Source organism: Mustela erminea, chromosome 1 (assembly GCF_009829155.1).
Source record: "Mustela erminea isolate mMusErm1 chromosome 1, mMusErm1.Pri, whole genome shotgun sequence".
Lineage (NCBI taxonomy): Eukaryota > Metazoa > Chordata > Mammalia > Carnivora > Mustelidae > Mustela > Mustela erminea.
The window spans coordinates 174,733,832-174,756,955 of NC_045614.1; the positions used below are offsets into that span (position 1 = coordinate 174,733,832).

Consider the following 23,124-nt stretch of genomic DNA (forward strand, 5'->3'; position numbering starts at 1 on the left):
ATTTCAAAAAGGTTTAGAAGGCACAGACAGATGAAGGCAGAGTAACTGACCACAGGAAGCTTCTACCCAAGTGTCTGCAAGGGGTAACTCTCTGATCATGAGGGAAACAATCTACTCCACAGACAGCCTGAAAAAGTTCAGGTTTTGAAGACACTAGGTACCACTTAGGACAGTGTGAAACACGGGATTAAAAGTAAAGAGTTTGAAAATCTCTAGATGGAAGGGCACCTGGGTGTTTAGGTGGTGAAGTGTCCGCCTTTGGCTCTGGTCATGATCCCAGGAAACGCTGGGCTCCCTGATCAGCAGGGAGTTTGCTTCTCCCTCTGCCCCTCCCCTGGCTCATGCTCATTCTCTCCCCATGCTTTGAAATAAATTTTAAAAAGAAAAAAAAAAAATTTCCAGATGGAAGGGCTCTTCTCCCATCCCAAGCAGTTAAATGATCCTTCCTACCTCCCACCACCTCCACCTCCCAACCAAATATATGTAGAAAGAACATCTCTGAAGATACTGAGAATTTTGGGCAGACTGAATTCGAGGTATTAAAAGCCATCCATACAGAAATGTCTGGAACCCCAAAAATCAAGCTTAGAGTACAAGAAGGATGTCAAGAAGAGATCTGAGAGCCAAAAAATGAAGCAATATGATTGAAAGATATAACTTTGGAAGACTGACATTGAGGAAGATGGAGGACTTTGAGAAACATCTATATGAAAAGTAACTTAACCAGAAAGTCAGAAGGAAACGGAAATGGCCAGAGGCAGGAATTGCAATGAAATACAATATTAATGGTAACAAAGATAATAAAGCATATTTCTGGAAAGAAGACAAGACCTGGAAAATCAGTGTCTCAACATTTTAAATAAGAACTAAGAGAGGACTATTGACTGTGGTTAGTAAGAGATCATTGGTTTCATGGAATGACTTTTACTCATTTAACTACTTATTGAGTACTTATGACACATGTACCAGGCACAGTACTAAGTCTCCCATGTCTGAGGGAACGAGAGAAGAGCCAGGAATCAAATTAGAAAGGATTAAGAATTAAACGATGATTGAAAAAGACTTTCATAAGAAATTTTTGGGTAAAAACTGGGAGGGATATAAAACGATAGATTGAAAGGAAACCTAACCCACCAAAGGGAAAAAAAAAAACTGATTTGCTTATTTTTTAGAGGGGGAGAGAGAGGGAAGTGGGAGGAATCAGGGGAAGGGAGAGAGGGGAAAATCTTAAGCAGACTCCACTCCCAGCCCAGAGTCCAACACAGGACTCAGTCTCACAACTGTGAGATCATGATCTGAGCCAAAATCAAGAGTCAGACACTTAACTAACTGAGCCACCCAGATGCCCCCCCAAAACAACTGTGTTTCAGAAAAGAAATAGAAGCCAGTGAAGATGGAAGGATGGATAATCAAGACAAGGTCTAAGAGAAGGCAGGAAGTAAGAGACCAAAACCAGGAGGATGAAAGCTGGATCAAAACCAAAAGCACGGGGCTTTGGGGAGTTTATCCTAGGAAGGCAACAAGGGATGAAAATTCCTCTGAAGTAGGTAGATGGCAGCAGGGAATTAGAACATGCATTCCTACTCTTTTAAATAACAATAGACATGAATGCAACAGGACCAAGTGTCTAAGACTACAAGACAAAATTGTAGAACCCACAGAAAAACAAAGGTAGAATATGGACTAAATATCTAGAAGTTTTGCCAGCTTGATACAAGAACCTAATTCAATAAAAATAAATTTTTATTTTATGATAAATGATAATCATAAATGATAAATGCTAGCATTAGAAATGGCTACAATGTTAAAAAACAGCAAACCTTGTATAGCATGTAAGTGATAACTAAGAATACAAGGATGTCCAAGGAGAATATAAAGCTTCCATAGTTTTTAACTGTTTGAAAATATAATTGATTTTCATAGTTTAAACTTCTAACCAAACAATCATCAACATCTTGATGTGGCTTCTCAAAGTCAAATACAAAAAGAAAAGGATAAGAACATTTATTATTCATAATTCTGTTACGTTTCAGACTCAACAGGAAAAATGCTGTATATTTTTTTCTTATCATAGAAGGCATTATCATAAAATTCAGATTAACAAGATGGAAGCATGGGAACACAAATATCACATTACAGTGGAGTGCTGCTATAGAAATTATTCATTAGAAAGAAAACACATGCACATTTTATTCCACTTGCTAATGAAAATCCTTGGATTGAGACTATTTAGAATAACAAGACCATAAATATGGTTCTAACCCGTTTTCCCCAAGGTATGGTGCTACTGCTATATGTATTGATAAATACATATCAAAATATGTATTTCTGATACCTGACAACAGGTATCTAAACCACTGGGGCCTATGTGGCTAGACTGAAGAAATCTTACTAGTAGTTTCTGGAAGATAAAGCAACAACAACAAGGGCCAAAATGCTCAGGCCACTGCAATGAGAGTAACATGGCTCACTCTACATTACAAGCTAACTGCGCTGCCCATGTTTATGTAATGCAATGGGCCTCAAATCCTAAAAGAAACAATCTCATGACTATGAGCCATATTTGCTTGGGGACCCAGATCCCAAAGTGAAATTAACCTGGGCAATCAAACCAAGATATTAAGAATGCATAGAAAAGACGAATCATGGAGGCCCAGACACTGTATCTGCCCAACGTCTATATTTACTGCATCTACAAAGATGTGACTTTCTGGAACAAACCTCTGCAGGTATAAAGTAGGACTACAGGAAAGGCCAAGTCTGAAGGCTGAAGGTATTTTTTTTGTTGTTCTGGTTTTTTGGTGTTTGGTTTTTGTTTTTCAGTAAGATCAGAGCCGAAGTAGTATAGTATCAGTTACAGGCTGAGTGGGGAACAAGCGGAGCCTCAGATGGGGGAAGGCAGCAAGGAGAACAGGATGTGTGGTGAAGGTCGGAAACAATGAGGGATTAGGAGATGGAGTGACAGGAGTTAGTAGCCAAAGAAACATCAAAGTTTGAGATCTCAAAAGAAAATATTTCTCGTAAAACAACTCAAGAAAAAGGCTGCATATATACCATTAGAAGTAAAAGTCTTGACGTAAGGCAACTGAAGACATGCAAAAAGCCTTGCAGTGGTAAGCCAGTAGGCTGGCTAACAGTTGGCTAAATTGATAGAAAAAGAGTAGGTAGAGATGTTATAAGGTCTGAGAGCAGGATTTTTTTTTTTTAATTTTATTTATTTACTTGAGAAAGAGCGAGCATGGGGTGGGGCAGAGAGAGGAAGAAGCAGACTCCCCGCTGAGCAGGAACCCTGACACAGGACTTGATCCCAGGACCCTGAGATCATGACCTGAGCCGAAGGCAGATGCTTAAAGGAGTGAGCAACCAAGGTGCTCCTGAAAGCTAGATTTAATAGCCAAACTAGCAAAGGAATGAAAAAGTAAGAAAAGCAAGGTGATCTTGATTTTCTTTCTTTTGATAAAGTCAAAGAAATCAGATCCCTGCTATTTTCTCCCCAAAAATATTTATATTGTTAATTATGATAGGGGAAGAATGAAAACAGCTTTATCCTCACCATACCTAATGCCTTTGGACCTTTTATAATGTTTAAAAGTCCCCTTATCAGTGATGAAGAATTCAGATGACTTTACGGTCCTTCCATTGACCAAGCTAATTTACTCTGAAATTCATAGAAAGCACAAGCATTCTGCTTTACCTATTGTCACAAACTATGTAAAAAGAAAATTGCTGGGTCCAAACTCTATGACTGTGGGACAGATACGAAAGCTCGATCACATACTTGGCATCACACCACTGAAGAACACAAACACTCAGGTTCTAGAAAATCACTTATGAGTAAAAAGAAATGGTACAAGGTTCAGTGCTTTTCAAGGATTTTTTTAAGATTTATTTATTTTTGAGAATGGGAGGGAGCAAGAGCAGGGGAGAAAGGGAGAGAGAGAGAGGGAGAGAGAGAGAGAGAGAAAGCAAGTGGAGGAGAGAGGGGCGGAGGGAGAGACAGAGAATCCCCAAGCTGACTCCCCACTGATTGGGGAGCCCAATGCAGGCCTCCATCCCAGGACCTTCAGATCATGACTAGAGCCAAAATCAAGAGCTGAATGCTCAAATGACTGAGCTACACAGGCACCCTGATTTTCAAGGATTTTTAACCACACTTATCAGTAACTACCTAGGGAGGTAACTACCTAGGGAGGTGTGTAGCTTATACTCTTTTCATGCTTGTCCTGTAGAAGCTGGTTCATATGTGAGCTGACCAAAATATCCATCACATACTAAGAACATGTTATTAACTTCCACCTGCCAAAAGCACTATCAGATGTTAGCAGTATTTGAAAAACACATCATAGGGGAGCCTGGGTGGCTCAGTGGGTTAAAGCCTCTGCCTTCAGCTCAGGTCATGATCTCAGGGTCCTGGAATCGAGCCCTGCATCGGGCTCTCTGCTCAGTAGGGAGCCTGCTTCCCTCTCTCTCTCTACCTGCTTCTCTGCCTGCTTGTGATCTCTGGCAAATAAATAAATCTTAAAAAAAAAAAAGAAAAAGAAAAAGAAAAACACATCATAAATCAAAGAACATCCTAGGAAAAGAAACTATGGAGGCCAGACAATCCAATTCACAGATCAGAAAACTAAGGACAAGGACATTAAATTCCTCAGGTGAAGGCCCCACAGCTGGTTAGTGGCAAAGCTAGAATAAGGACACCCCACTCTCCAACTCTCCCGGATGACCCTATCCCTCACCCGATCCCACCTAAATTCTAAGTCCCAACAGAGTTAGGCTGGATTGACATAAATAATATAGTGCTCTTTTTGAAATGTAAAATATAAAATGAGACAACAGAATCTAAAAGAAGTAGGAACAAAAATTAAAGAGAAATATTTGTTTAATATAAAATATTAAAACTATACCTTTACTGCTTCTGATGAAAGTACATTTTCCTTTTTCTGACTTGTGCTCATGGGCTCATTTTCAACACTGAAAAATAAAAACCACAGTTTCTTTGAAATTAAAAGAGAATTAACAAAATCATACAGCTTGAGTTTAAAGAAAAATCGAAAGGGCTTTTATATGCAATGCTCAAAAGATTCATGTACCAAATGTAAAAGAATATGCCAGGTGGTGGGTATTAAGGAGGGCACGTATTGCATGGAGCACTGGGTGTGGTGCAAAAACAATGAATACTGTTACGCTGAAAAGAAATTAAAAAAAAAAAAAATGTCTCTTGCGGGGCGCCTGAGTGGCTCAGTGGGTTAAGCTCTGCCTTCAGCTCAGGTCATGGTCCCAGGGTCCTGGGATCAAGCCCCGCATTGGGCTCTTTGCTCAGCGGGGAGCCTGCTTTCTCCTCTCTCTCTCTGCCTGCCTCTCTGCCTGCTTGTGATCTCTGTCAAATAAATAAATAAAATATTAAAAAAAAAAAAAAAAAAAGAATATGTTGATTTGAACCTCCGCAGTTGAAAGCACATTCGAAAATATTCATCCAGTCCTCAGAAATTTTGGTGAGCCTATTATGTGCTACATTTTCTTATGCTGATAATCAGCATCACAGCAATGATGCACCCGAACAAAGAAGCAACACTGTACAACTATCACAACCTTGAAAATGATTAACACTCTACGATTTTATTTATATTAAGTTTCTCCATAGCCTTATCTTTTTTTTAAAGCCCATAGTGAGTACTATATGAGTAGAATCTATTTCTCCTTAGTAAGTCTTTATCAACACACAGGATCATCTAGTGAAGTTTGGGAATACTCAAATGTAAATGCAGGCTTATCTAGCCCCACATGTGTCCCAGAGGGCACCTTAAGATCCTGATTTTCCAGACTGCCACTTCTAATTATCTTGTCTAGAATACCTTCACAGATGCCTTTTGAGAGGTTATAATACATAATGCTTCCTATTAGGCACACATACATTTCAAATACAAAAGTTTGTATTTCTAGGTTTATACATTATTTTGTTTTCATACTTAAGATGCTAGACAAACTGAACAGCTCCCCACTGATTATCGTGACCCTCTGCCATGCCCCAGGGATCACGTCTGGCCTTGAGTATGTAAGGACAAGTAGGTCAGGGTCTTTATAAAACTCAGGCTGGTAGGAGAGACTGATACACAAACTAATAATACAATTTGGTAAAAGTTACAGCTGCCAAATGAACAAAATACCATGGAGCACAAAGGAAGCAAGGAACAGCAATTCTGCCTCCTCAGGGAAGTGCCCACAGAGGAGACAAAGGAGGCAGGAACAGAGAACATGACATTTTCAGGAAACCATGTTTTGTTTGTTTTAATCTAAGACTGGAGCACAACAACTTGGCAGAGGTGACTCTGCTAGATATGAGAATGATACCAGAACCAGTGCCTGCCAGACTATGGAGAACCTGCCTGACCCGTTTCAGAACTTGATCTTTGTCCTACGAGCACTGGGAAGCCCTGAGCCAGGGGATAAGCATAAAGCAGGCAGAATGACTGAGAATGGGAAAATACAGGCAACTGTGGTGGCTGCGGCAGAGCAACTGGAAGGGAGTGGTCTCAATAGTTCAGATTAGACAGGATAGGAAGAGAAGACAGGATTTAGGCTACTTTTAGGTTTTCTATCCATAACACCCAGTGCAATTATGTAGACTAACCAAGGAACAAATGGTAATGGTCAAAACACAGACAGAAAGACGACAAGCATGTGGAAAATACAATGAAATTTAAATTTTATTAAGTCTCAGACTCTATGCAGAAATACATAGACCAACAAAACACAGTCACACTCACAAGCCTTTTAAATGTCAACAGCAAAAGCAACCAAGTAAAGAAGATGAATACATGAGCTGTGTGTTTAACAGGTGAAAACTCCATGTGAAAAATCAGGGACAGAAAGGGAAAATATTGTACAATTCAGAACTATAACCAAATACATCTATATATCTATAAAATAAGAACGTCTCCAACACTGCTACTTTAAAATTGAGTGGGTTTTTACCTCCATTTTCTATTTTAGCTTTATTTTTTGTCACAAGTTTGTTTACAATTCTTGTTTTAAATTAAATGTCAAATCTTGTCTATTTAAGCTCAAAAGAAAAAGAGAGAGAGAGAGAGACAGGTGCAATACATGTAAAAAGAGCACATCATAAGAATCTGGAGTATAGGGACGCCTGGGTGGCTCAGTTGGTTAAGCAGCTGCCTTCGGCTCAGGTCATGATCCCAGAGTCCTGGGATCGAGTCCCACATCGGGCTCCTTGCTCCGCAGGGAGCCTGCTTCTCCCTCTGACTCTGCCTGTGCTCGCTCTCGCTCACTCTCTCTGACAAATAAATAAAATCTTTAAAAAAAAAAAAAAAAAAAAAAGAATCTGGAGTATAATCAAGGATAATATTGACCTTAGTGATTTTATAAGTATATTCTCTAACTGTAATCTATTTTGAATGACCCATCTAAAAACTAAACATACAAGGATTTTAGTCTCCTAATTTTTGTGCCCTTTTTTTTTTAAAGATTTATTTATTTATTTGAGAGAGAGAGAGCAAGAGAGCGCACAAACAGAGGGAGGAAAGGGAGGCGCAGGCTTCCGAGAGCAGGGAGCCCAATGTGGGGCGAGCCAAAAGCAGACAACTCAACTGACTGATTCACCCAGGCGCCCCTAGTCTCCTAGTACTTTTCAAGATTCCTGAAATTGTACTTAAGGGTGGTTATAGCACTTTCTGTAAACTTACTGTCTTAGTGAATTGGAAATGAAAATGGTAAAAGTTTCCTTTCCAGTACAAAACCTCTGTAGAAAATGTAGCTCCAGGTTCATGGGATTAACACAGATATCAGTATTCTCAAGTAGCTATAATTATATCCACTCTATAAACACACACAAAATGCCAGAAAAATATATTCATAGATCAGCACACAAGTATTCCATATTGAGCAAACAACTAAAAGAAACCCAAAAGAATATTTGACACTTCATAAAACGTTCTTATAGCCTATGTTTAAGTCTCATGAATCTTACTGTTAAACAAAAATTTCAAAATGTGTTGAGTTCTAAAGTGAACAACACATTTTAAAGTTTTGGTTTAGCTATAAAAATCGGTGTCTCAATTAAAACTTTCCCCATCTCTTTTCTAGTTTACTAAAAAAATAAAAGAGTCCTTCTTAATTGATCTCTGGCATCTTCAAGATTGCTCTGTTTCAACACCTTCTTCCTGTCAAAATGATTGTTAAACTGATGATCCCACTGTGCAGTTTAAAAATCCTTTCAGTAAATCTCTTTCAGTTGATGAATAAAATGAAGAGTCCTCAGGATATAGAAAGTTATTCATATGGCTCCAGATACACCTGCCACATAGAACCACTTCACATTCTCAGAACATGCGAGGAAACCATTTTCTTCTCTGCCTCCTACATCCTTCAACACCTTGCCCAACTCTTAGCCCTTTACAATTTAATCCTAGCTTAATCTCTATTTTGGGGGTTTCTTATTGAACCCAGTGATACCATGCACACACTTCTGCTCTGGCTAACTAGAATTTGAACTCAAATTCAGAAATTGTATTATTCATGTCTGTATCACAGGGCCAAGCACTGTCCCTGGTACTCAAATATTTGTTAAATTTTTAAAAAAATGATATCAAACAGGCTCTTCATTTGTACCTGCTTAATCAAAAAAAATGCTGCATTGGGAACAATGTAATGCAAAACACACAAAAATAAAACAGAGTAGGTGAAAATACTGAAAACATTATACTTATATGTCTGCTTAGTTAAAAAATATGTAACAGAAAAAGACTCAAAAGACTTGAAATAGTGTTCTCAGACTCTAATATATGAGAGAAAGAGAAACATGGTCAGATCCAGATGATCTCAAACCTTAAGAAAGTCGACAATCCGTTCTTATTGTTCTTTCACAATTTAACCCCCTTTGGGACCTGGGGAATAGTTCAATAGCAGTATTTTTAGAAAGTACACATTTTGCTCATGGCAGGGGGTGAGGGGCAGGGATCATAACCACACGTAGGCAAGTAAGACTACACTGCATTTCTAAACAGCCTCATCTTAGCTAACAGAACTCTGGAAATTAATCCTTCAAAACAGCCCAGAAAAATATCAAGGTCAAAGTAACACTGAAGTTCCTCAGTTTTGAAGCAACTTGAGTTAAACCATACCTGAAACAAGGAATCCAATGGGCAGCCATTAACGTTTACTTTCCAGACAAACTACGACAAACCTCTGGGCCAAGAAAAAAAACGGAGCACATTAACATTCTAGAGTCCAAATAATTTACAAAGAGGAAAGCCCCATCCTGTCATTATATCTTATAGTCTTATTTTTTATTAAATCATAAGAGGGTTCCCCAACCACAGCAAAGAAGAAGCAGAAACTCACTCACCAGATAAGTACTGACCCCTCTGTTTTTAAATGCCCTTTAAGTGCTAGGCACTGTTCTTGGTGCTGGGGTGCAGGCAACACACCACATGAAATCCTGGCCCTCACTCCTTCAGAATCCCTACCTAAATGCACCACAATCAGCTGGGCAATTGTATTTATAAAGCAAATCTGTGTGTCCAATTGTCAAGGATACCAGTTGGAGTAGGTCCCAGGAATACACATTTCAATAACCGACGCCCTCTTCTTGGGGTTGTTCTGAAGCAGCTGGACCTCTGACCACACTCTTGATAAACAATGGTCTGAGAGCCTTTCTATGTTCAGCAGAAGCCAGCCACTGAGAGTTGTGTAAGGAAGAGAATGATCTAGTGTGAGAGATCTCCTGTTAGTACTATTTAAATGTGTTAAGTGTTGATAAAGTGTAGGTATCCATTATGTAGAAAACTCAGTCATGTAAAACATCACCGATTTTCCAAGACCCAGGCCCTGCAGAGCTCCTGGCCCCCAAAAAGAGCCTTTGCCCTAATGAGCATGAGAAGCATCGCCGAGTCCAGAGTGCGACCAACGAGAAAAAGTACTCTCTTTCAGTGTGTACCACAGACTGAAGCACAAGGGATGCTGCTGGGCCTCTCCCAGATTCAGTTCCTCACATGGCAAGCACGCAACTTCCTAGATGGCCAACAGATAGACACGCAGGGACAGCACGCAGACTCGGAGGATGGGGTGGAGACACAGTGAGGGAGAGGACGGCCTCCACTCCTCCCTCTTCTGCAGCACGGCTGCTGGGCATTGCCTTTACTCTGCCTTTTCTCTCACACATCATTCCTGTGGCTGGATCAAAAAAATCTGGAAATGTTAAAGAATTGAATACAGCTTTCATAACTGTCTTTTGGAGGCTTGCCCATTCTCTACAGATGCAGAAAATCTATTACTTCTTGCCATTTTTAGAAAGGAGGCAATGCTCGGTGCTGAAGACATCTGAATGACTGAATTACTGGCAGTAATTCTGACCATTTCTAAACACAAAGCCACTTAATAAAATGTAGTCCCCTATTTGGGAACGCCCTATACATCTAGACAGTTCCGCAGATTCACTGTCCACGGGGACTTTCCACCGTCCCTAGGGAAATGAAGGATTTCCCTTCTCTCCTTCCTCTTTATCCCACTCAGCCTGACGCTGCCTGAAATCATTTTCCCACTGATTTTCACTTCCATTGTATGAGGTATGGTCTGCAATAGAGGAACCAGCAGACCTGAGGATAGGGAAAAGGGAGTCAAGGCATATCTTGTTTTCTCATCTACCACTAACCTAAACTTCTTCTGGGTCTACTAAACAACATCACCCTCTCCACCACAACTCCATCAGGCCTCCTGCCTGACATGTTGTTCCTCACCTCAGAGCCTACTTGTCACCATTCCTTTGATGAAACTCTAGAAGCAGCCAGAATCTGGCCTTCCTCTGAAATGTGATCAAATCATACTTGGTCCTCCAGGTGTGACTTTACCATGGAGAACTAAATAAAAAAATAATAGAGAACAAGAAGGGGTCTTTTACCTATCCACACCCTTTCCTGCTGTCATTAGCAGCGAAATGCTTTGCAAAATGAACTTACGTTTCAGGGACAGACCTTAGGGACAAAGGTCACTTCAGTCAAAATGCACCTTTCTAAATCCGATTTTTCAAATATGTGAAATGAAAGCATCAGACGAGCTCTCTGCCAGATCTAAAATCCCACATGATCCTCCAGTTGCAGGGAAAATGGAAAAGGAAAAGTATGCTTGCCTAACCTTGAAGCTTTTGTAGTGAAGGAACAGAGAGACTCTAACCGAGAAACCAGCTCAGTATCAAAATTAATGCTGGGACATTCTGAGAAAGAGAAACTTGTGCAGTCCTTGTTTCCAACCTACTGAAGCCACCCCCGGGGCCTGTTCTGCATTCCCTTAGACTACCCTCTCCGCCCACACTTGGGTCCTTAAATACAGTATGGGCTTTCATCCCCACAAACTTTCAAAGGGTCTGCTTCTGCCTTGGGGGCATCTATACTACCTTGGAATTTTTTCTTACAAACACAGCTTCACAAGGCAAGCTTAGAGGTTCTCTTTGTTCAATATTTGACTGCAGGCATGTTATGGATTAAACTGACTTTTGTGCACTGGCCTGGTGTGGCCATCTACCATTTCCAACCCTGCTTCTATGGGGACAGAGTTCCACACTGATGATTTACAAACAGCCATCTGGAAAACTGTCCATTCATAAACGGTGACTGCCAGTGGTAGACTAGTACTTGTATTTTTCAAGTGACCATTAACAGAATATAAAACAGGTGGTTATGGCACTATTTCTGGGCTTCAAATTAAAAGGTAACTAAAAGCTGCAATTTTAAGGCAGTCGAACAGCATGTATTTTAGCTCAGACATCTGGCAAACTCTTCGGAGAAAAACTGGGAGAAGGGAGGAAAGGTAATAAACATGATTATGAAGCTCTGTTGCTCTGCAGCCTTAGCCTCTTCTGACAGTCCCTCCCCATCATGTCCGCCTTCTCCTGTAATTTATGTTTCCACTTGGAAGCTGATTTACATCCTGTCCCCTATTCCATGCCCCCAAAACAAGACCCATAATTGCAGTTCAGTCACGGGCTAGAGAGGACACTGGTCTGTTCGATGTGTGCCGGAGCTGTCTACAGGTGACACCAGTAACTGCTCTCCTCTCCCAAAGTCCTCTACCCCACACCCTCCAGATTCTGAACATTTATGACCTACCCCACATAAATCAACACCCTCAATCTTTTGTTGTGACATGAACTCGAAACAGTGTTCTGGATGCCCTCTAAAATGGACACCAATTCATGTAGTATTCATCAAACTGTCCTAAGGAAGAGCCACTGGAGATCCAAGGACAGGCCAGACTGTGCCTTCCCAGAGCCTGACCAAGTCTGACCTCACTTCTAACCTCCAACTCAAATTCCTTCTCACTGCAAATCTTCCAGACATCAACAAACCAGCAATCTTTGTGAGAATATATAAACATACACACATACATAAACATATATAAATCTGCATCCAAATGATACTTTCAAAAAGCAAACATCTCAACTCCCTACCTTTGCCTACCTCCTCTGGCCCCCAACTCCCTTCCCCGTGTCATTGACAGCCACTCTTCCTTCCATTCTGTTGGCTCTGCTCACTCTGGCATCTTTGCCAACATGATCCTGCCCCAGAGCCCTGGAATTGGCTGTTCCCACTGCCGGGAAAGTTCTTTTCTCAGATTTCTCTCCCACTCCCAAGTATCATCCAGGTCTTTGCTCAAATGTTATGCAAGGAAGGGGTCTTTCATAACCATTCTCTCTATACCTTACTCCAGGCTCATTACCTCCATCGTGTCCCATTCCCTCATCCCGCTTTATCGTACTTCAGAGCACATTATGTATTCTAGAACTTCTACCCTCTTCCATTCAAATGCAAACCCTACACAAGCAGAGGCACATTTAGATATTCAAACTGAATTCTGAAAAATGATAACAAAACAAATTTTTAAAGGACTAAATTTAGAATTATTTTATAATTTGTATAAATATATATACTATTGCAGAAAATGTTAAAGCATCATTGTTGAGTGAAAAAAAAAATAAAGTTCAAAATCCTGAAGAGAACTTCCACTTTTTGTAAAAAATATGTATATATGTGGAAATATACGTAAGAACAGTATTTGTCTGAGAGGGTAGGGTTATGAGTTGTACTTTTTTGATTTTATAGTTTCATACCTGTTTTATAATAGCATATGTTACTATTAAAAGGACAAAAAAATACAAAATATTGTAGTTGATTTCAAAAAGCAAACAAATGCAGGTTACTGGCAATGAATTTAGCATAGACAAATTACAAAATACTAATATCACAAATTACATAATGGTAATTCCTTTGTATCAATAATATATACAATATTGCCAAATGAGATCCTTATTTGCCTTCAGAGAACAATGACATAGTTGAAATTATTATAGTACATATTTCTAGTTCAGACAAATAGAGCAGAGTGCCACCCCTCCAACCAGGGTATATTCCTTGGTGATCTGACAAGACAATAAAAGGCTGAGAATTTACATCTTGCCTAACTTGTCCCCAATTAATAAAATGGAAAACTCACAGTATTCCATTCCTTGTCATAAGAAGCATGGCAATTATAAGAATTATCCTCTGCCACTAAGGTAGTATCCATGTTTTGTATAAATTTTAATTCAAAGAATAAAGCATAAATTTCTAACATATATCTTTAGAAATTACACGAAACTACTATTTGTGAGGGCACTAAAATGCCATTTTCACATCATTCCTCGCATTGCCATCTGTGCTACTTGTCATAAGGAAGATAGAAAAGCTAGTGTGTTGGGTTAATGAAACCAAAATTGTATTTCATAAAAATCTAAAGATTGGCTTTTTGATTTAATTCCAAAAGTATAACAATTATATAGGTTGGATGAGTAGATAAATAGCTAAGTCCTCATCTATCATTATCAGAAGTCAGTATAAGTTATCTAAAGCTTATAAATCAAGAAAGAACAGTATGGCATTGTTTAGGCACATGTACAAAAATACCAGAAGAAACAGATTAAGCAAGATTAAAACTTTCCACTAGGGGCGCCTGGGTGGCTCAGCCAGTTAAGTCACTGACCCTTGGTTTCAGCTCAGGTCATGATCTCAAGGGGCTGACGTGGAGCCCCCACGCAGGTTCCAGGCTTAGAGGGGAGTCTGCTTGAGGTTCTCTCCCTCTCTGCCCTTCCTCCCAGTCACACATGTGAGCACTCTTTTAAATCTTTAAAAAGTTTCCTTTAAAAAGTGTGTCAAGAATGGGCCCACACCTGTCAAATGCTCCTACAGCCCTGACTGTCACCTCAGCACTTACTTTAAGGGAAGGAAGATTTATGCTATTATCTGCCTTCCCCACTAAAGTGCATGTATGCTTTGAGCCAAAGACCTTGTTGCAGTGTGCACACCACCGGATTCGCAGAGCCTAGCACAGTAACTTGTACACGGGGTACTGAATGAATTCTTGGTAAACATGGATCAAGTTTTCATCCCTCACTTTTCCAGTAAAACAAAAAAAGTCTTCCTAATATACAGGCATATTGATTTTGTACACACCTATTATTCCATGGAGTTTGGGATGGTATGCTAAATCTGAAAGAGACTTTAGAGATGAGAGCCACCTGTCTCGATTTTTCACAAAAAGACTGAAAGTATTAATGACATGCCAGGATCATGCTGTTATTCAAAGTGTATGATGGGTGATCTCACAAAAATGAGGTGATATTTAACTGCACCCAGTTTTGCATTACAGATTAATAATATAGAAGCCTCACTCTTAGAAAAATATCAAAATATCAAATTTCTCTGCATTTAAATATTACTTTATTTACAGCCTTAATTGTGACTTTTCTCATCTGAACAAGTTAATGTAGTTCATTCTTTCTTTGGAAGATCTCTGCCAAGTCAGGATCCTAAATTCTCTCGATTTTTACTCATTTATACACAGATATTCACCAGGTCTTAAATTAGTGTTTCTTTCCCTGAAGTAGGTAATTCACATAATTTTTTTACATATAAAAAGGTATAAAATGAGAAGTCTCCCTCCTGTTGCTCATTTCTTGAGCAAGTCTCCCATCCCCCCTTGTTAACACAGCCAGAGCAAGACTTATTTCACACTCCCTCATTTATATAGGAATGGGAACGTACTACACAGTGATTTCCAGCTTGCTTTTTCTTCTTAATGAATCCTGGAGGTATTTCCTTATCAGTACAAAAAAAAGCTTTGTCATTCTTTTTGGCAGCTGTGTAATATTCTCTTACATGATTGGACCATGATTTATCCCTTCGTCCACTTGATGGCACACAGGTCTATTTCTTCTTTTGCTATTACAGTAACACCGCAGTGGTTAGCCTTGCATAGGCAATGTCGGGCCTGTCTGCGAGCTATGTACATCTGATGGAATTCCTGCAGAGAAAGTGCTGAATCAGAGTATGTGAATATGTAGTACTGAGAGAACCTGTCCAAGGCTGGGGACCAGTTTATTCTCCCACCAGTCACCACTTCCAGTTTACCCACCTCTAACTCAAGTTTTACTTATCAATTAGACAGAATATGGTATCTTGCTAATACTTCCAGTTTGCATATATTTGGAAGGAGATTGACCCTTTTCATGTGATTAAATGTAAATTTGTCATTTGATAGATACATACATTTGTTTTCCTTTTCTCGGTTGTCAGGACCACAAAGTCTTTATTGTACAGAGTGCTGACCTGAGCCATCTGGGCAGATGGCCAGCTGTATGCCATTGTTTTTTATTTCCATTTGAAACTATTTTCTAGGGCCAGCTTTCTTTTATGGGTCTTCCTAAGTTAAGCAGAGGAAGCAATCACATAATGCTGTAGACTCTGAGTTCAGGAAGAATTTGACTCTACCACAGAGGCTGTGAGACTTCTGACTAAACTATTGGACCTCTCCAAGCCTTAAATTATAGATCTGTAAAATGGTGTAAAGATACCTCTCTTAAAGGTTGCTAAGGATTAAGCATATGTGTATATTTAAAGTCCCAGGCACAGGGCTTGGGTCTAATTAAGATCTTAATAAAGGACAATTTAGTTTTTGTCCTCTCTAATCTGTCAGGCAACAACACAACAAACCCCCCCCCCCCCAAAAAAAAAGCCAAGGGAAAAAACACTTGACTAAGCAAACAGTTGTCTCACTGCTTTGGGAGTACCTGCAATTAAATATCCCCAAGGGATTACACTTTGAGGCATAGTCCTGCTGGAGCTATACCACTGGCCATTCCCAACTGCCAACCAAATATTAAGACTGAGCTGTTTCTGGTCGCAAAGCTTCAACTTGTTTTTCTATCAACATCAAGCTATTTTGTGTAAGGATCTCCACGCATGTGAAGTGTTAATTTCCAAGAGGATGTGCTTTTCTGCCTCCATCTAGAACTTGCCAAAGTTGTGGAGTCTAGGAAGAGCAAGAGGATTCCTAGAAGCACTTGCCACTCACCCTGCTGGTCCAGTTACTGTCCCATCTTCCCAGTATTCTGGTTAGCAAAGGATGTTAATCAAACTATGTTCAGAGAAAAGTTAATAATGTGGGAAGATATTCTGAAAGCCCAAATAAAGCTCTCATACAATATTTGATGGTCATGAAACAGTAAGTATGTTCTGAACCAAAAAAGTCACAAATGCCAAAAACATTTTTGGCTTATAAAAGAGCTCATCTTGAGAACAGAGATGTCTCTTCCATTAATTTATGAACTCTTTAAGAGCACTTTTGGTTATTCACTGATCTTTATCCTTACTGTGTGGTATATCTGACACACAGTAGCTATTCAAATTTATGCAATGAACAGAGTCCAAATAAATGATGTTTTAAGCTTTTATTTCATGATGATCTTTTCTTTTCAGGAGATAGCCCAGATTATTTTTCTGAGTTTAAATTTACACCAACCTATGTTTTCTCACTACAACAATTGTATCAGCATTTCTAGCATATCTAGGCTGCAGTGTGATCAGAACTCTAGTTAGGAAATATTTTATCTTGAAGGGAACATTATTTTCCTCTTCACAAAATCTGTTAATATCCCTTTACATATTTTCCTCTGAGATGAAAAAAATGCTATCATTGTTTCAATACAGTTAGAAGTTCTAAGAAGATAAGCTTATTGTGGGACGTGAGGTACCTGCTACTTTAACATTTAGAATGTACAACTGAGTTACTTTACAAGGAATGCCCTAACCAAGAAACAGAATGCCCAAATTAGGCAACTGGAAGACACCTTGTTAAATCCCAAAGATAGACATCTCACTTGAAAGAGGATATAGTTTCAATGCCTTAAAACAGTCTATATTTCTACTCTACTTCCAAAGGTAGCTTCTGTGCTTTCAGTCAACCTGGGATTTCAAGATTCTCATTACATATATACTGCTGAGGACTTCTGGAATTTTCCAGTCATCTTTATTACAATGGATATGAACTGTTGATGGGGTCCTTCAAGACCACACAGGTATCCCCTATTCAAATAAACTAGTTACCAAGTATTTTCTATACTGCTTTCAAATCAGTGAAAATACAATTACCATGAAAGTCAGAGGACACAGCTCCTTTTCCTCATACACTGGTGTGAGGAAATGATGCTGTGGTCAGCACTGGTTCTTTAAGTTGAAGGCCAGCAGCTCTCACGCATCAGGGGCACAGCTGACATTTTTTAATGAGAGTATCTCCTCCACAGCAAGCCACTAAAGGCCTGGCTCCACCCATTTAACACCCTCAGCCATGGTGAGAAGCAAAAATTCTCTGAACTTTAACAGAGAGCCAAACACTGTAGAATCCTTTCAAGATCCCTCACATCTCTAAATGCCCAGCTCAAGAGGGAGGGTACTACTGGCTGAAACCCACTAATAAGTGCTTTAATACTCTATCAACAATGATACACTCCTCACCTGAGCTAGGTAAAAGAAATAAGACACAGTCTCCATCCTTGGTCTAATGATTGTCTTACCTTTTTCAATAACAATATACTAGAACACTGAAAGAACAGTTTAAAAAAAAAAAGGTATATCTGAAATGGACCACATTTCTGCCACCGATTCTGGAACAGAGTATAAAAAATTCCAATTGACTTACATATTCAAATGTGTTTTGAATGAGCCTAGTTCAGAACGGTGGTGGGCAAGATGATGTGGAAAAAAGAACCAGAGCTTTAGAGTCAGAGAAACAAAGGTTCAAATCTCTCCTCTGAAACTTATTACTCTCATGATTTGGGGTAAATATTTTTCTATTGGGAGAGGTATCATAACTCCCATCCACCTGGGTGGAGGTGTTTGGATTATCCCAATTACTAGAGGATGCTACTGGAAATTAATTAGTGGGTGGGGTCATGGATGAGAAATGTCCTGCAAAGGACAGCAGAGTCCAGTTCCACCAAGAATTGTTCCACCCAAGATACCAACAGTGTTCACCATTAAGAACTTTTCACCCTCAGTTTCCTCAGTTGTCAGAATAGTGATAGGCATACCAACCTTCAAGGCTAAAGGTGAGGTTTAAATGAGATGCTGAAAGTAAAAGTACCCAGCCCAGCAGTACATGCACAATTAGCGATTGGTAAATGCTGATCTCACCTTACTATCCCCTTTCCTGAGTTAAAATGTCATACAGAGCTCCTTTTAAACAGGTCTATCATGTGTGATATAGCAAAGAAACAAAAGTGAGCAATCATTTTCTCTAAGTGGAGAATTAATAGGTAGGTATTCTCCAAATTTCACATTCTAGCAGTGTCTGTTCAACAGGCTTTCACAATAGTCTAAAACTTAAATTGAGAACCAAATACTGTCTAGAGAATCCCATGACCCACCTCCAATCTTTCTTATTGCGTCTTTCACTCTGTCCCACTAATGTATATAGTCCCCAGCAGATCACAACCTCCTATAGGCCTTTGCTCAATGTAGAATACCTGTTCCCTATTTGTCCTCCTGGCTAAGTTCCCTCCTAAAACACTACCAATGTCTTGAAGAACCAGGTAAAACTCCCTCAACCGTGAAGCCCTCCCTGCTCACCCCTACTACTTGTAATGAGTCCTTTCCTTGTGTGCACATAAATTGGGTTAAACATTATAGCAGTGATTCTCGAATTGGGATCCACAGAACTCAGAGTTCTCAAGTTTCCCATGAAAGCTTCAGTCACATTTTTCATTTCTATATGATCTAAAATATAAGCACCTCCTGGATCTGGTCAGTCATCCAAGGAAAGTACTAACAAGCAATTCAAGTGTCCATACCTAAATTTGCAGTGTTGATGTAAACAGACCTTTCTTAACTGCCAAAAATTAATGAGAATAGAATAATAGCAAACCCAATATATAAATGATGTGTTCGCACCAAATGAAGCCCAAATAACTTAGAGCACATCATAAAAGCGAAGGTTTTCCGACGATTCAAATAAAGAAATCTTAGAAGACCTGAATCATGGCAGAGTACAGAGCTGTCGAGTCATGGCAACCACCAAAGACCTTCGGTTTGTTCCAGATGGTACCAATGCATTGTGTGGGTAACCAAAAATGAGTTTAAATGCTTAAAAATGGACTTTTATTGGTCTTATAGTTATGTTTAGTTTTCATTGTTCTTAAGGAATTCCGTTAAATCCCATTTCGTATTTGTACATGCATAAATTATATAATAAAATTCACATAAGCAACACTGGGAGTGTAGAAAAGGAGACCGTACAAGTTGGCAGTCTGAGAGAATGCATTTTAAGTACACTGAAAAATCAGAAAGCAGTTACTAATCCTTAATGTATTTTAAGGGGTCTCAAAGTTCTAGGCACAGCATTCGACTTATTACTTGTTCACTGACTGAAAAGTAGCTATGTGCCTTTCCGCAAGTTTAACTCTGTTTTTTTACAGTAAAATGAGGACACTGAGCACAAAGGTTTGTCCAACTTCAAGTGTAATATCCTTAAAACTACTTTTAAGTTGTTAAGTGCTAGATATATGCATGAAATGTACTAGTATTTGTTTGCAAATGGTGTTTTCAGCTTACTGTTCCTCAAGAGAAAGTACTTTTTTTCAGTCATCTTTATATACCACACTGCATGTCTGCTGTTGGGGTTACCAGTGTAAAAGGTAAACTGGGCTCCCATTAAAACTACAAGTTTTCACTGTGTCTAAGAGAAACAGCCAAAATACCCTTTCATTTTGAAATAAGAACACAGTGACAGATCGCAATTCTGTTCCCAATCCTGTTAACACCAGGGTGTTGTGTTACTAGGACACTGGGTACTACTAAGAGTTTCCATTTGTTTCATTAAACTTTCAATGAAGGCTTTGTGTGTTTATATTCTTGAAAAGAAAGATTAAAGCTCATTTAAAAGGTAAAACACCCACAGAAAGGATTACTGCTATCCCCTTAACAGCTGGCAAGTTCTAAAAAGACGAGGACAAAATTAGTGTTCATATAAGCACAATTAAAAATCTCAGTGTCCAAACGCCACAGCCTGTGCCTATAATGAGAATGGAGAAGTGCTAAATAGACAAGAGGCTAGTTGCTAGAGAGGTTATCCAGAGAGAGAGATTAGATTTGGTAAGTGTCTGTAGAGCCAAATTAGGGCAGGAAGGTAGGCAGAGTTTCAGCACAATCCTGTTGTGAACCTGAAAGTGGCCAGCTTATTCCTTTCTAACAGTGTTAGAATTGCCAACTTTTGCTGAGTTTACTTGGAGTTTCCTTTAAACACTGCTTCCATATTATCCAAGATGATTAGAGTTGTTGCAGGGATGGCAGGCACCTCGGGCTGTCTGCCCACACGAGCAGATCTGACATTCTGGTTGAACCCTGTCAGACTTCAAAACTATTTTTAACTACCATGTAACTTTGAATTTTAAATTCTCCCTTACGGGGGCAACAACAGCTGAAGCTTCCCAGGAAAAGTTTCCCAGTTACAGGTGCTTTCTTGGAAAGATGACTTTCATAATGCAAATGTTTCACAAGTAGGGAAACTGAGGAACACATAAACGCCTAGAGTCAAATCACAAGACCTGCATACTAATGACACCAGCACACTCAGACAGTTCTGCTTCCTATCCATTTTCCTCTGAAGTCCTCCCGAAGTCTTTAAAATCTGAAGTGAACATAGCTTTCTAGAGAGCGGCCTTCTAATCAAAACGGATTGCACAATTCCGGTGCAATTTGGGAGAGGACAGAGGATAAGCCTGTCTTCTCATCAAAAATTTAAAACAGTGGGATGTATTTCATTTGGCCCCTCTTCCTTCCTCAAAATGGATGAAAAGACTCAGAAACAAGCATTTTAAGGAAACCTGTCTTAAAAAAAATTATATATATATATTCGATTTCACAGCAGGTGGAGGAAGGAGCAACGACTGCAGAGAATGGGCACATTTTCCACGCTGAAACCAAGACAGGAGTCGTCCTGGTTTGTTTGTTTGTTTGTTTGTTTGTTTTAAATCTGTTGGGGAACTTGAGGCAAATGTTTCCAAAGAAACAGGGGGAAGAAGGGCGACATCATTTAAATAAAACCAGCGAGGTTTTTGTATTTTGACGAAGTCCTAGGAACTCATGACCACAATTCTTTAAAAAAAAAAAAAAAAAAAAAAAAATCGCTCCGAGTGAATTTAACTAGGCTGGCAAAAGCTGAGGGGGTGGCGCTCCGACGCTTCACCTTTCCTCCCGAGTGGTTTGGGATCACGCCCGCTCTGCCCCGGCGGGTGGCTCGGCTCGCTCACAACTGTTTCCCATTACTGCCGGCAGGATGCCGGGGGACTCGCTTGTGCCACAGAACTTGGGAGCGCAGACGCCCGTGTGGAACGGGAACAGAATCACGTACGGGGAGGGGGAGGTGGGAAGGAAGAGCGCCGCCTGGGCCCGGTGGGAGCGCACCCAGCCGCGGGTCACGAACTTCACCCGGATTTAACTAACCCAAGAAAAGGGAGTGAAGCGGCACGGGAACTGGGCGAGGAGGAGGAAACTTTAGCAAAGGAGAACAGAAAGTGGCGAGCGGAGCCTGGCCCCAGAACTGCTGGCTGCAGGCGGTCCGGCTAGGGCCCCCGACGCCCCCCGCGGCTCCCACCTGGCAGTGTCCTGGCCTGGAGCGGGCGGCTGGCTCGTCCCTGGCCTGTCCTCCTCTTCCTCTTCCTTGTCCCGCGAAGGGCTTCGGGGTGCGAAGAACCGGGAAAAGGTGTGCCAGGGGGCGCCGCCCCTCCTCCGGCCGCCTGACATCTCCCCGGCTCGGCTGCGGGTTCGGGGCAGTCCGCAGGGAACCGGCAAGGCGCTGTCCTGTGTCCGGAGTCTGGCGTAGCGCGACCCGGCAAAGGCAGGACGGACTCGGCACGGGCCGCCCGCGCGGCTCAGTCCATTCCCGGCGGGACGGGCGCGGGCGCGACGCGCTCCCCGCGCCGCTGGCGCTCTAACCGCGCGCTGGCTCCTCCTCCCGCCCCCGACTAGCCCGCCCCCGGGAGGAGCCAGAGGCCGCGGCCCCGCCCAGAGCTCAAGGCCCAGCGGCTGTCCGCCGGGCTGGCGGGGTCCTCACGGGAGGCGGAAGCAGGAGACCCCGGGGTGGGGGGAACGCTGAGTCCGGAACGCCGGGCTGCCGGTTTCCCGCCCAAACGAGTTCAGGCTGCAGCCCTTTCGCTTTGCGCTCAGTTTTTACTGTGTATTACTGATTTGTTTTCCATTCTCCGGCCAGTGAGCGAAAACAGTACTCAGACTTTTGAAGGAAGCCAGGGAACTAGTCTGTGAAAACACCTGGTAAAGTGTGGTATCAGAGTGCCTCGGGCTGTCTTTGAGCTAACAGCTACTCCAAAAACACTTTCCACCGGGGTTGCAAAAGAGGTGGTAGCCCACGGCGGAGCCCCAGAAGTGAGGGTGGGGGCATAGGTGTCCTGTAGGTCTGTCAACTCTCTTAAGTTTGCAGAAACTTTTCCTAACCCAGAGGCACTTTAAATTTCTCACACTCCATGCTCCCTAGTACTCTGCGAACTTCCTACAAAAACGACACTGATTAAAAACAAGAGATTTAAATTTGTACGTGTTGAAACCTATTTTGTAGTCGTTACACAGACTTAACTGAAATCTGGAAGCCAGTCTTTAAGAATGCTTTAAAAAAAGGACAGTCTAAATATAGTACTATGGAGGGTTTTTTTTTTTTTCATGTTTTATATACAGAAAGCCCTACATAATTCATGTATATATCTTGATGAGTTTGGAGATATGCACCCGTGAAACT

General features: G+C 40.8%; 1 protein-coding gene across 1 annotated transcript in view; it reads right to left on the bottom strand.

Annotated features, from left to right (window-relative positions):
* The window catches only part of CRYBG3 (crystallin beta-gamma domain containing 3), a 111,550-nt gene extending 89,208 nt beyond the window's left edge, over window positions 1-22,342 (bottom strand). Inside the window, exons 1-2 of the mRNA XM_032351514.1 lie at window positions 21,970-22,342; window positions 4,905-4,971 (exon numbers count right to left, since the gene is read on the bottom strand). Of these exons, the coding sequence (XP_032207405.1) occupies window positions 4,905-4,971; window positions 21,970-22,118 (216 nt within the window). The 5' untranslated portion in view covers window positions 22,119-22,342. The remainder of the gene's footprint in view (window positions 1-4,904; window positions 4,972-21,969) is intronic.
* Window positions 22,343-23,124: the final 782 nt, after the last annotated feature.